Here is a 15,534-nt window from a genome sequence, read left to right as displayed (position 1 = left end):
TGTGTGTGTGTGTGTGTGTGTGTGTGTGTGTGTGTGTGTGTGTGTGTGTGTGTGTGTGTGTGTGTCAAAGTCTGTACTAATCAGTTTTCCAGTTGAATCTGATAAGTTTACTCCTTCAGACAACAAATTCTGCAACACTTTTGGTGTGTGCAGACAGAGAGCGAGAGGCAGGGAAAATATCCAACCTATCAGTTGCCTGAGTGCTGACTGATATTCCACACAGATTTTGCTTTTATGGTACAAAACATATCTCCTTCACAGTAAGCAGACAGGTACTGTAGTAGAGGTCGAAGCAACAACAGTTACTTTTGGGTAGTTTAAAGTTGTTTTAGCATGAAAAGTGTTCAGTTTTGTTGATAAGGAGATTTTTTCTCTGAAACCACACTTAGTTCATCTCAGTTTTCCTTGAAGGAGGTGAATAAAAATGCTCAGTCTTTTGCACATTTCTATTGCACTGCTGTGCCTGCATCGTTCTGTTCTGTCTGCTGTTGCACTGTCTTTGTTTTGGTTTTTGCACATTGCACTTTATAGTCCTGTGTAGATTGTCTGCCATATGTCATATGTAGCACCACGGTCTTGGAGAAACGTTGTCTCGCTTCACTGTGTAGTGTATGAGTGCACGTTTGGAACGACAAAGACACTTGACTTGACTAAAAAAAAAATAACAGTAAACAAACTCTATTAGTTTGAATCATTTCCAGCTAATTTATTACATGAACAGTCTTTAAACCTTACTGCTTTCACCACACTAACATGCAATAACTACGTGTTAAGAGCCACATACAGGCATCACGAAACAGGAATTGCAACATGACACCACGTATGTCTGGCAACATACAAACAACCACAAAAAATATAGTATGATGAGAAAAAAACAAAACCAAAAACAGGAAGATAAAGTGAAGAAAAAGAAACTCAAAACAATCAACTCCTAAAGAAAATGATAGTTATCTTCCATTCGACCCCCATCATAGCTTTTTCCTAATGTTGAAACGACTGCTGTGACTGTGCCTTTTATGGCCATTTAAAAGCTGTAAAGAATTAAATAAGGGTGTAACCGTCCAATATATTTGGATATCAGTCCAATCGTGACCCAAAAAGCCTGTTTGGATAACAATAATGGGCCGATGGATTCAATTAAATGTTATATTTTTCTGTCTTTACTCCACCACGCTTCAGCAGCAGCGGCCTGGAGGAAGCTAATAGCAAAGACTCAACAGTTTGGAGGTGTGTCTTATCTGCTGTTTGTTTGTGTAGAGTAGGTTTAACCGCAAAGTTTGGACAAGTGAGCTGACATGACTGAATGCCTCACCCCCGCTTTCTCATTTTCATAATGTGTGGCCAAACACATGCTAGGCAGCTTTTATTGTAGTCAGGGTAACATTAACGTTATCTCCTCTTTGTCTGTGCCTCATCCAACCCACTTCCTTGAGTGGGTGCCCATAAATGGCAGCATTCAAATGTTCTCATGAGACAAATGAAAAGTAGAATAAAGACCTTGATGTCTTGCACATAAAAGCAAGAACACCAACACTGGTATCAAACTCTTACTCAGTATCAGGAGCAAACTAAAGCAAAGGAATCTGTACCAGTACCAGAAGAGAAACGTTTGATTGGTCCATTTTGAAGCCGCACTTATTTGGCGACTGTTGGGATGTTCAGAGATTTAAGTGCCTCCTTTCAATTCTGAGGTCATAAAATGCACATTAATCATTGAAGCACTGTTGTTCCTGGTATTTTACATCATTAAAGTGATGCTGGATCTATGATGGAGTCTCACAGCCAGTAAAAGGTAATGATCTGGTTTAAAAGGATGCGATTAAATTAACACGAATGTCCTGCTAATTACACCCAGATCACAGCTTCTTCTGTAAAACAGCGCTTGTGTGAACACCACTTCACTCTTTCATCCGGTTCCACTGAGAAGATTAGTGTTGACCTTCAGTTGCTCTTCCTCTGCTTTATTCCAGTTTTCTCAGCCAGTAACTGCTTACAAACGCCTGGCAGTAAAAGACTGTTTAATGAACACTGATGCAAAGATCCTAAAACATATCCATGCAAATGAGTTCAGCGAGTCTTTTCAGCCTGATGTCACAAGTGGAAAATCTCCATTTAAACAAGGAACCACCCTGTTTAGTCAGTCTGAATTAGATGTCAGTGACTCTATGAAGTCATTCAGGGAACACCTGAACCTCCAGGGGAAGTTCAGCCAAAGAGGCCTGACTGAGTGGCTGCCTAATAGGTAGGTCAGGAGAGATTTAGTGTTTCCCCTGGCACAAAAACTGATCTGCTGCGTCAGTCTTGGAGGAAAAAAGAAAAGAGAAAACTAAAAGTCTTCAGGTGTTTTTTGCTAAGGCTAAAAAATACTGTGTTTGGCACAAACGTGTTTTTTCTTGATGTTAGACCTACACTGTGCACTAAAAGAAAAAGACATTTAGGGCAAATGTAAGATTATGCATTTTAATGGCTTAGTATAGATCAGGATGCCTCCTTGATCAGATGTCCAAACAACTTCATCTCCTCCACCGAGCTCGCTCCGCATGTTTGAGTTCTTCTCTCGAAGGCCACGTTACAGAGGAAACTCATGTCAGCTGCTTGCATCCACAGCCTTGTTCTGTCAGTCACGACCCAGAGTTCACGACCATAGGTGAGGGTTAAAATGTAGGTCAACTCAAACCTGAGCTTTGCTTTCCGGCTCAGCTCTCTCTTCACCACAACAGTCCTTCAATACTTTAATTGAATTCAAGTCAGAAAGGAGGAGAATGAAGCCGAGTGTGTCTCAGCTTGCGACTGACAATTCAGTAAGCCACAAACATGCAGCATTTATGGACTTCTCAGTCACATCTGGCCCTTGCTCTGCTGTCAAACAGCTGGATGGAAACAACTCAGCTTGAAGCTTCAAAATGGGACTTACTAACCAAGTATGATGTCAGCGGTGGCTGTACTTAAAAACAGACTCAGCGCAGGAGTCACAATCAGATATAAGCATTGACATTTGCCCACAGCACGTATAGATATGCAGGGTATTCCCCTCTATATTTAGCTGAGGCGATAAGACAAAGACATCAACATATTTCCTTTGGATTGATTTTTTTTGCAGAGTTCCTATAAGTATCACTATTAAATTTTCATATCTATGAATTGAGGACAGCCAAGATCCTGTTAAGTAACCTAGAAAAGCAGCGTGCACTGATGAGACTGCTCACAAGTGTGATTAATCCTGCAAAGTTCACACACAGGCTGATTACTGTCAACACGGCTTGACTCAACTTAATTAGTGGCTGTCTGCAAAGCAAACCCAGATCAGCAGGTACAAGAAGACTGAAAAAGACAAGACCTTGTGACCTTGACCTTGAGATCAGGGAGGGGTGGCGACAATATCATCAGACTATTACAGCTGAGGGCTGAAAAGTACAACACGAAGGCTGATTCTGACAGTTGAGTTTAAGGATTTGGTAGCAACTCCTCATCAGTGCAACATCAACTTAATAGACACAAATGTGTAAGGTGTATCCTGGTTTGTTTTTTTCCATTATGAGTCTGCTGTAGAAGTACAACACTGAATTGGTGGAGTACTTTTGAATCTTGTGGAAAAATGCAGAAGAAAATCATAACCAGTCCTGAAGTGACAAAGCACCTTTCCATGCAAAATGAGCCAAAAGTTAAAAGGTGAAACATAAAAGTCTTTGCACTTGTTATTATGTAGATCTGCTATCAAAGGGGAAATGGTTGAGGTCATGTCCAAATATCACGCAGTGTGCTGATAATATAATTACTGTGACAGGCCTTTAGATACACAAACGCATGCACCCACACAACAAAACTGACACCCAGCCAAACTCGCACAGACAGGATACTCCAGCACCCTACGAAAAAGCACCATCACCTCGTTTTTAATGCTCCTCAGCAGCACAAATTTCTTGGTAGGCTGACACGCTCACTTTAAATTACCTACAAAAACCCTTTGGTGACTTTGCTCAGTCGGTGCTCTGTAAGTCTCTGCTCCTTTTTTCTCCCTCAGACAGAGAAATTCTTCCAGGACAGCTGGAGAGCGATATAAAGAAATGTAAAACCTAAGGTTTAGATTAGAGCTCGGTTAAATTTAAGCATGAATTAGATTATGTCATTACGTGCTTTACGCCCTTTCAGGCTGTGTCCTAATAAATGTTTTGGTTTAGTTCAGTTGAAACTTCACACTGTCCTAAATTCCAAAAAAAGCAGCAATAAAACTGTAAAAGAAAAAAATATTTTATGCCTTCTGAACGGAATTATCTTGTTTCATTTTTGAGCTCAAACATAAAGTCATTATGTAATATAATCAAAACTAAGAAGCTGGATATCAGCTGAACTGTTTTTGTGCTCTGTTGTGCAGTAAATTCAACAGTATTATTCAACAAATGATTGATGCATCCAATTTCAAAATATCACGTACATGCATTTATTCATGCATCTGTCATACGCTCATAAAAGAGCAACCAGCATTTTCATAATACTGCAAAATTACAGCTACAAGAACAGAGAAAGTCCACGAGGACAGCATCAAGTAGGGTTGACTGATCTGATCCATAATTACATGGATCAAAACCACAATACACACTGGATGCAGTTCACATCCTAATTTTGCCATTTATTTCGTAAACAGAAACCAGCATGGTGCTGATTTCTGATCAGAAATTTCACAATCGAATCAGAGTGAAAACAATGCAAGACGGGCCCTTTAGGCTTAAAAGACATGGTTTGTATCCAGAAACTAGAAGAATATACAAACATCCAGACCAGAACAGGGACACCGGCTGAACCAGAAACAAGCAGACCACAAGCATTAAAAAGGCTTACACAAAGCACGTCTCCAATTGTGTCGATTTATTGCACCGCAACTGAGTAAGTGTGCCGAAAACGTAAAAGCCTGATAAAATGAGTAAAACTGGAGCCGCGTGAGTGGTAATTATTAATGCAAAACTAACCATGTGTGACATCATTTTAACTCAATTTTTGGAGAGATTTGAGATACAATGAAGTGGAATTCTGCCCTAAAGGGCCGTCGTATGATCTCAAGATATTGCCCACTGCTGACCCGATGTTAATTTCTTTCTGTGTATTTTATTTCCCCCCTGAAATCCTTAGTTTCCACATAAAAATAAGTATATTGCATGTATTGCACATCACAAAGCAACCACTACATATATAGACATCATAAATCGGTTCTGTTTGTGTTTGTTATTCACCATTTCCTGACCAAAAACAGGCAAACGGCTGTTGATATAACAACTGCAGCGTGATAAACTGCATACTACCAAGTACAGTGGGAGTATAACAAACCTTGCCACTTACTTGCAATGGAGACACCGGCAAAACGGAGGGAAAAGCAACAGTGACAGGCAGTCACATGAAATTAGCTGTGGGAGCAGACAGTTTGAGAAAAGCAAAAGTGCAAGTGAGTGCACTGCCAGATAACTCCACTTTGCTGTAACCAGCCGATCTGCAAACATTACAATAAGCACCTCCAAGTCTAAGGTCATGGCTCTTAAGCAGAAAAGTGTGTTTACGAAGAATCTCCGGGCCGCCGTTCACAAGCAGAGGACAGGAAAAAGTGACTGCAGCAGCGTCTGCAGAGATGTGGATGTATTACCATTGTGTTTTGGTGAAGAGAGAGCTGAGTGGGAAGGTCAAGCTGTTGTTTTACTGGTTAACACGAAACAGGTGCCGAAAATATGGCCTGTGCATATGCATCATGTGTGAAAGATATGGATCAAACCATGAGCAAGCAGTGATACACAGCCCCACCAACCATGCATGAAAGCCTGTTAAAACTAGTCTTCAATATCATGCACACATGACTGGAAACCCACTGTCGGAAAGAAAGAAAGATGCTTAAGTTCCTCCAGATATCAAATATCAAAAAGCTCCTTGAACAGAGTGAAGGTGTATCAAAACAGCAGCAGTGAAAGTGTGTTAGCTAACAGCTAAGTGTCCTCACTCTGTAACAGAGTGTCAGTTTCACAGTTTGTTCACTCAGCAGGCAAATGAAGTGGTTGGCTAGCTGGTTAGCTGGCTGGCAGCACTTCACACACACTGAACCTCAAGGCTAAACAGAGTGCGACTGATGGTCATGTCTGATGATGGCCAACTTCATCACACCAGGAAGAGTCTAGGTGAGAAGAACCGTGTGTTTAAAACCAGGCCCAGCAACCAATCAACACAGGAAACTCAACATTTGTTATGTGTTCAGCAGCTCTTTGAGCCCCAAATCTGCAGAACAGTTTCCCTCCTAAACCAGCGAGTGGATTATTGGTGGGAATCGGATCAAAGTTTAATGACTTACATGGGGAACTGGGTTCCTGCTGCAGCGAGCGAGTGAGCAGCGCTGCAGCCCGAGTGTAGAAAGTGTTTCAGCATTAATAAATGATTACTGCACTAATTTAAAGACATGGTTACAGTAACAAGCTAAGTGCTTTGTTGCACTGTTAGGGGGCACTGTTCTACGAATGCAGCTAAAGGTTGCAGACGAAAGCAAAGGTTGAAAGGCCTCAAAGAGAGCTTGAAAATATGAGACATAAAATAAAAATTGGAATTGTGGCACTAATTATGAAAGCATGACTTGTTTCTTAATACAATATTTATGGCATATGGCACATATGCCAAAATGGGAATTTTATGCATAATGTTATATCTGCTGATATAAAGTTATAAACTGATCATTCCTGTCCCGTATTCAGACCTGCTACCTTAATGGTAACAAAAGGCTAGCGCTACTGTTGGGTAGCTAATGTTAACGCTGTGCTGGCCAGGTTGACATTTACAGTTGTTTAATTGTATTGTATATTTTACCAACGTCAGTATTGTTGAAATGGGAGTTTTACTCAGTGTTGTGAACATCAACTAGAGAGGGGAGGGCTGTGTGAAGCTGCCTGTCATGTGGAGGTGGCAAAGACAGCACTGCTGACAAAAAAATAATAGATTAAAATAAATAATAAAGTAATGATGAAATCTGATTGATTTTTTAATCATTTACTTAATTTAACAGAAACTAGTACACACAATAAATTTAAAAAAAATATATCTGATAAACACTTCAAACTATCTTTCTATCCTCCTGTCCGTGGTTTTATTTGATCCTTTGTTTACTTCCTCACACTTCATGACCATCAAAAATGATAATAATGTGGTCAAATCAAATCAAATGAAGTTTATCCTCACATCACACACTCTTGACATCACAGATTAATATTAGGTGTGTAACTTTTACTCATTAATATTATTGGCAGCCCACTTGCTGGGAAAAATAATAAAACACTGTAAGTGCATCATCACAGTAAATTAATCAAATCCTCACACAACAGGAGCTGCAGCTGAAGGCTGGTGCAGCAGTCTGACTGATGAGCTGTTATCTGCTGGTAATTTCCCAGCCTGTTGTTAGGTGTAAATAGGTTAAGCGGTGTTTATCGCTGCGTGGCTGGCATTCTCTGGGTCTGAAGCGCTGCCAACATGATGACGATGCTGATCCATCCATCAACACTCACGCAGGATCAGCATGTATGAACCGCTGCCAGGTGAGAATGCATCATAAACACACAAACTCCCTGTCACTCAAGAAAAAATTTAATAACTAAATAAAAAACACACACAGGCTTTATGTTAAGAAATTCATCTCTCACTTTCATTGCTGCTGCAACTTTCTTTTTATCCAGCTCATTTCCATCTGTTTTTGTAGGCATGTCTGAATTCCCCCCTCTTTCAGGAAGAGAAACATAAGTAGAGCAGTAAACACCTCACTGAAACCGACTGGGGGTTACTGTGGCACAGAAGGCAGCTCGTCTTCAGCACGTCTGTTGGTGGTTTTAACCGTTTCTGGGTTCATATCCTGCCTACAAAGCCGCTGGCTTCTACAGCTGGCTACCACAGTCATCAGAGTCAACTAAAACGAGCCAGGGTTGAAAAATAAAAGCCAAGTGAAAAATAAAAAAAGTACACATTTAAAATTAAAACTCTAAAAAGAAATAAAACCCAACTAATAAAACAAAATAAAGAGTACATTACCAGTCAAAGATTTTGGAACACCCCAATTTTTCCAGTTTTTATTGAAAATTATGCAGTTTAATGTGTCATTGCACTCTGAAAAAAGCATAACACAATTAAGCAATTGGAGTTAAAAAAAAGAACTCATGGAATCAATTTATAGACCAAAATATATTCTACACCTTTCACACATCAAAGTAGTCAAATGTGTCTACTTTGATGTGTCACCTTTGGCAGATATTGCTCCTTCTTCCTGGGGTAGTTCTGGTATAGCCTGGTTATCTTTTGGGTGGCTGTAGCTCAGGTGGTAGAGCGGGTCACCTACTCACCAGAAGGTCGGTGGTTCGATCCCAGGCTCCTCCAGTCTACATGCCAAATATCCTTGGGCAAGATACCCCATGTTTGCTTACTGGTGGTGGTCAGGGGGCCTGGTGGTGCCAGTGTCCGGCAGCCTCGGCTCTGTCAATGTAGCTTGCCATTACCTGAATGACTGAATGCAGTGTAAAGGGCTTTGGGGTCCTTAGGGACTAAGTAAACCCATTTTGTGGTTCCTGAAAAAGGCCTTTGTGTATAATTCTGAAATGTACATTATTTTTCAGTTTTGTGTAACCTTACCTTTTTTAACCTCTGGCATTTCACAGCTTATCATTGTACCATTTCAAGGTATTCATTGGACTTGAATGACTTGAATTGCAATAAATAAAATTGGGGTGTTCTAACCGGTAGTGTATAAGGGACATTACTTTAGCTTTAGGCTTTGCTAATAGAGTAAAATTTGCCAAAACATGAAGAAAATTGTTGGTAATTACGCTTTAGCGCGTTACACAATGCAGGTCCTCTTGAAGCTAACCACGACTCTCTTCATTCTTTTCAAGTAGTAGATCAACTTAAAACATGCATGAGGAAAGTGCACTTATTTGGTTTCATTTTATGTCAATGAAACCAAATAATAAACTTATTGAGAAATAAACTTTCTCAATGCAAGTAATTTATCTTCTACAGTTTGTTCACCTATGGTGTACCACAAGGTTCAATCTATAGGTCATATTTGATTCACGCACTCTTAATACACGATTTAATTTTAAGGACATAGTTTTGTACTTTATATAGATTCCTTTTGTTTTTGTTGTTCTTTTTAAAATGTACTTTAAGAAGTTTATTGTGCAGTAAAAATAAGGGCAAAGTTTAGGCTATTTTTATTTGGCCTGTTTTCCAAAAAATAATTATTCAGATACATTATACATAGGGGTGGGTTTTGATTATTGATTAAAATCGATTCTAGCTTGGATAACGTGATATCGATTCATTAAAATCTTGAACCGATTTTTAAATATACATTTATTTTGCCCTCAGGTTAAACCTCACAAAATTTCAACAACCACCAAACAGCTAAAACAGTAAATGAGAGCAGGAACACGGATTCTGCACAAAGACGTAAACACAAAGCGCGGACCCGCCGACGCATCAAATCATTGAGATGTCGCCTTTCTCACCCGACGGCACGGACACGGTCGGGGCTGAAAGCCGACAGCTCGCTGATTCTGATCCATCGGCGGGTCCGTGCCTTGTGTTTACGTAATTTTTGCGCTGCTTCTGAAGCTGCAGGTTTTACTTCTCTCCCATATGAATTCCCTCTGACTTTTGCTGTTTTGCTTCCAGCATGATAAAAATCACACTTCATGCAAAGCGCGCTGTCTCTGTGTGTGTGTACTTCAAGGACAGTTTCCCGTCTAAAAATCTGTTTTCTGCATTATTCGCTTGCTTATTACGCGCAAGTCTACCGTTGTTTACAGCGCTGTCGGACGCTGTTTGTTCCTTTTACTTACGTCCGACAAGAAAGCCTCATTTCTGCCGTTCAATAGGCTACTGAACAAATTTAAACTTATGTAAATTATGCAAAACGCTCAGCTGTGTCTCTAATAAAACCTCTGTAACTCTTCTCTGCTTCACTTCAGCAGCATCAGGTAAAGTTCATGAGGTGATTCATGGTTTTCTTTCGTTTTTGATCTACTGCAGAATATTTGTATAAAATCGCAGGCCAGGAAAATCACCTTCATGTTTTTCTGTTTTTATCCTCAGCTACTTTGACACAAAGACATCTGCTGTGATGCTCACACCTTGGATAAAGTCTCACAAGTGTCAGCTTTCTTTTTATAGACAAAAAATATGGAAATGTTGATGCGTGATCTGAATTATAATATTTCTGACTGTCTGAGGCAAAATTTTACCGATTTGAATAGAATCTAATCAAATCGTGGATCGAATCGATTCTAGAAATCAGTGACGATACCCAGCCCTAATTATACAAGTATTCAAATTGTTAGCTTATAACCATCTAAATACATGTTACTGTAGTGTACATAACAATGTCATAATAAAATTATTCAACTAGACTCAAAACAAATCCCGTGCCAACATGTTCTTGTCAGTCTTAAAACTTATTGTCACTTTAAATAGCTACAGTATCATTATCATCATCACTTTGACCTTCAGAGAAATTTTATCCTTGAAGTTGAGGTCAGAGGTCAAATGTGACATGATGTTGTAAATCTTTATTTTCAACATTCAGAAAGTACTGTATAAACACCACAAGTGTAAGAATGATAGTTTCTAAGTTATAAAGCTTCCTGTCCATTTTCTGCCAGACAAATATTAAAGGACTGCTGATATGGCCCCACTCTGCACCTCTACAAAGTTTTATCAGAATTGAATCCATACTTTTCGAGCCATGTTTACAGACTGAAAAACATACACACAAACCCTACCAAAAACATAACCTTCTCAAGGGAGAAAAAAAAAAAACAGATAAACCTGCCCATAAACCTGGTGAACAACACATAAACAACGACGATCTTGAGAATAAAAACAGTACTTTCACACTAAGACCTCGAGGTTTGATTATAACACCTTGAACAGGTTACTCTCACGACTTTGATTAGTTCAGAACGCAGCAGTGCAGCTTTTTCCTGGTTTTAGCAAACATCACATCACTCAAGTCTTGGCTTCCTGCACATTGTAGAATTGATTTTAAGATTTTGCCCTTCCCATTTAAACCACAGATCTGGGTCTAGGCCCAGGCTACACTGCAGTGCAACCCTTACAGCTCCAAAGTCCAGACTTAAATCTAAAGGTGACCCTGCTTTTTTTCATCAGGACCCTTTGGCTTTTAACTAACTGCCCGGGGAGATAAGGGTCAAGAAGTCAGTAACCTTCTTTAAATCGCTTCTTAAAACACATTTTGTTTATAGGTCTTTTTTAGGTATAGGTTTTATTTTATAGGTTATCAACTTTCAATTTGTTTTGTTTATTATCTGTGTTGCAGGCTCTTGGGTACCCTAACTGGGATGTCTGCATGAGTGAGTCAAGAGTTTGCTACACCTATGTTGGAATAGTTAAAAAGACAAAACCTCACACTGTTACTCCGGTAACTAACTGAAACTAAATTAGACAGAAACCAAAAATAGGAAACAAAATAAGAACAAAAGCTCGTTTTTAAATGCCAGCCGTTTCCCACGCAATGCAACCTAGTTAAAGACATAAACAACACTGTCACCACATGTCTTGTTTCTTCTAGGAAAGGATATTAAGCCACTAAATGAAAAAAATGCAAGCGTGAGACTGATGTCATTAAATGCTGGTGGTATGGGGTTTTCAGTAGTTTGCGTCCCAAATTCAACTGCTATGAGTCCTGTACTACACAAGCTCTTGCTCTGAGTTCACGGTTACCTCCAGGCAGCAACACTAACCGTGAATTTGTTGCATCGTGACCGCTGACACGTCCTAAAACGTCCTTAAATGTCTGAGGAGTGAGTGGACCGGAGCAAAAGTAGCTGAACTCACACATCAACTCTGGGATCACCAGCTCACATTCAGCATGAAATGTCGGTGCTTCAGTTTGTGAACAAGAAAGACTGTTTCGAGTCAAAGTCAAACCAAACTACTCCGGCTACCGTCTACCTGCCGAGCTGGTCTCCCTGTTAACTTTCAGGTGTTGTTTAAAGGGGAATACCGACGACAAACATGCAAATTCAAGCTTGAAAGCCAGGCTCAGATGGCACCGCTCACCCGATTAGAGAACAGAAACGCCGCCGTATATATCTCACCTTTGTCGCGGCTCTGAGGACACCGAGTTACAGCTTTGAACCGACAGCAAAGTGGACGACTTCCGCGGTCCCACCGGCGACGGCAGCAGGCTGGTGTTGGAAGGGGACGCCGAGAGCAGGTTACTGTTCCCGGAGGAAGGAAACGAGCCTCTGCGACACTCCAACAACACCTCGGTGCTCCCCACATCGTTGAAGCCCGTGTCCGACGGCAGGACGAGAATCGGCGGCACGGTGGTGAGTCCCGTTCTCGGTGCCGCGGAATGAGTGACTGTCCCGCTGCTTACGGAAGCTGGTACATTAGAGAATGTCCCGTAGCTACTACTGTTGCCGGTATCCGGACACAAACCGGCTGCAGCCCCCGCCGCAGAGCTGGAGTCTGCTCCCTCCGAGTCGTTGTGTTTGTGGTGGCGGGTTCCTTGATTTTCAGCGGAATTACTCTGGACTGGCCGGCCGTCCAGGGAGATGTTACTGAGAAACAAAAGAGCCGCTTGTCTCCGTCGCGAGTTCTCACGGTTCCTCCGGCTATTTTCTCTGTTAGCATGCGGTTTTTTGCCACTAACGGTGGCGGTAGTGACAGCGGTGTGCTGGCTGCAGGCAGCCGCCGCCATCGTCTATGTCTCGGCCCCACTGAGGAAGTCAACTGAAGGATCAGCTAGAAACCTGCTACTGTCAAATCCCTTTTACCCGGCGCCAGACCGCTTTACGCCCTCCTGTGCTCTCATTGGTCCAGCTGGGGGAATACGTAATGACGTTTTGAGGCACGCTGTAAACAACAACATACTGTTGGTTAATAATGTGACTGTACTGACCATAAAAGGCTTGATGTACAACTGCAAAACAACAATAACAATAGAAATGGCATTTTTTGAGACATTAGCTCTACATGCTGGGTTAAAAAAGTTCCAAAAGTAATTACATTACTTCTTAAAGTCTGTTTGCAATGATCAAATATTTATTTTAGACTAATTAATCTACATTAATTAATTGTAAATTCTGCTTTGTTCATGTTAAATAACCTATAAAATAAAAAATACATCCGTAACCCTTGTTACAATCCAAAGAAACCCAACAAATATTTGTACAATTAAAAGCAGGATGTTGTTTTAATTTCCTGAGTTTAATATCTCCCCTCTCTTTTTTGTCCTTGCTCCTTTTCTTTTAGGTAACATCACTATTTCCTGCACCATCTATGTAATTCTTCTACACATCACCGCACAGTATGAGGGCTGCTGAGGCACTAACTGAGCTGTCATTGCAGCGTTGCCTGACTGCAGCTTTGATTGGCTGTTGGCACTTTGTTATGAAACCTCAGTGGATTTTCTTTGCACTGATCCCTGCAGTGACACCACCACTGGGCTAAGTGAACTTGGTCGGTGTGGCAGGACAACCACACTGTGAAGCATGACTGGTACCCTGCTAAATATAACCTGTAGGGCACAGGACACTGTAATCCTCACAGGCTTGGAGTTTGTCATCGTACACTAACCCTCCTGATCCCCTACATCTGCAGAGCAACCGATGAACTGCAACCGACCTTCCAGCTGAGTTAGAACAATAACAGGATGGAGATCCAAAGCTGATGTCATTTTAACTCAGCTCCATTTCACTAGAAATTCTTGTTGCAATTGCATGATATCATGTTATGTACAAAAACAATTATCCGAAACTCTAAAGCTTCGCATTAGGGCTTGTAACAAAGACCAAAATATGCTGTAAGTTTGTTTATGATAGGGCGTGTAATGTGTGCCACGAGTGCTTCAGTTGGTCTTGGAATTGATTCTCTTTGCATTCTTAGGACTAATGGAAATAAAACAATGTAAAAGTCGAGATGCTGGTGGTGAGGTTTGTGTAATATGTTCAAAATCTTCCTTAGGTCTTCAGCTGGGTTGAGATATGATTACAATGAAGGTCTTAGCAGACAATTCACATCCTTTTCTTTCTTGTCAACCATTCTGTGATGGCTCATTCCATATAGATCGAGACACTGTTATCCTGGAATGGACCACATCAGGACAGAGATCTTTCATCATAAAGGTGAACAGTTTTGCATTGATTTACAGAGTACCTTCCTTCAAAGGGACAAGTGGCTCAAAATTATACAGCACAACTCCTTCAGCAGCAAACTAGAGCCACCAGATCACCTTCCTGCATTTTTAAAGTAAAATCTAAAATAAATATCAACCTTTTTAAGCTACATTTTATTTTCATCCATACAGCAATTTAAGATAAATTATTATTATTATAACATTTGCTCAGTGAAGATCTAACAGAATTGTAGCTGTATATACGTTCGAAGGTCTTTTGAAGCCATTCATAAACAACTGCAGATCATCAGTTTCAACAAGTACACAAAATACAACATATTCAGATGTGTCACCAATTTGCAGAGGTCTGAAAGAAGACATAAACTGTCACCATCAGATGGTTAGAGGTAACCCAGATTTTCAGCTACCCGCATGGACAAGCCAAATGTTCTCTGGAGAAAGATTTTATGGTCAGATGAGACAAATATGGAAATATTTGGCCACAATGACACGAGGGATGTTTAGAGGAGTCAGGGTGAGACTTTCAAACCTCAGAACACTCTACCAGATGTCAGCTGTTTAGCTGCCAATGTCACTGATGCACTGCACAAAAAGGATGAAATAATAAAAAAGGATGACAACGTCCTCCAAAATATGCAACTTCACCTCAAATTAGTTAGTTAGACAGTGAAAACATGGACACTGTTGGGTGTTCTAACAGGACAATGATCCCTGACACACATCAAAACTGTATGGATAAAGCAGGCTATCATTGAGCTCGCAAATCCCAGAATTTAGCCCTATTTTAAATTTCCAAATTTTAAAATCCACCAAACCAACCAATTTAAATAAAGTCTGTCAGGAAGAGTGTTTAAATATAAAGCTGGAATTATTCCAGAATCTTGTTGATGGCTACTTAAATATCTGGTTGAGGGAATTTAACCAAAGTGTGTCCGTAAATGTGTGGATGACATAAAAGTAACTTTGAAATCTAACTTTAATGTTGATATTTCTTCACACAGTACACACGTATTTTGGAAATAAAGTTCAGCAGTTGTTTTTAAAGCCTGTCTTGATAGCTTGATAGTTTTTTTTTAATAATGCAATATCATCAAAGTGGCACATATTTAGTTTAAATAAGACAAACAGATAAAACAGCTGTTTCAAAAACTAATAATAATTTGGGCCTTTAAATTAATAATTTAACACGAAATCCTTTTTTTAAGCCAATTTAGCAAATTTGGTTACTAACAAAAGCTTAAACACATCTTTTGGATTTGAGGGACTCGTCTATAGTTAGGAAAGCACGAACCCAGGATTACCCAGTGTTTTTCATATGACACTGGAAGAGGGATTTTGTGTGTGTGTGTGTGTGTGTGTGTGTGTGTGTG

General features: G+C 40.3%; 1 protein-coding gene across 1 annotated transcript in view; it reads right to left on the bottom strand.

The window, feature by feature from the left end:
• cables2b (Cdk5 and Abl enzyme substrate 2b) overlaps nucleotides 1–12,808 on the bottom strand; it is a 43,760-nt gene extending 30,952 nt beyond the window's left edge. Inside the window, exon 1 of the mRNA XM_005931149.3 lies at nucleotides 12,120–12,808. Coding sequence (XP_005931211.1) covers nucleotides 12,120–12,727 — 608 coding nt within the window. The 5' untranslated portion in view covers nucleotides 12,728–12,808. The remainder of the gene's footprint in view (nucleotides 1–12,119) is intronic.
• Nucleotides 12,809–15,534: the final 2,726 nt, after the last annotated feature.

Source organism: Haplochromis burtoni, unplaced genomic scaffold (genome assembly GCF_018398535.1).
Source record: "Haplochromis burtoni strain Fernald_Lab_line unplaced genomic scaffold, NCSU_Asbu1 Contig_138, whole genome shotgun sequence".
NCBI classification, from domain to species: Eukaryota; Metazoa; Chordata; class Actinopteri; order Cichliformes; family Cichlidae; genus Haplochromis; species Haplochromis burtoni.
Note: the sequence above shows the minus strand (reverse complement) of the source record. Positions and strands in the feature narration are given on the sequence as shown.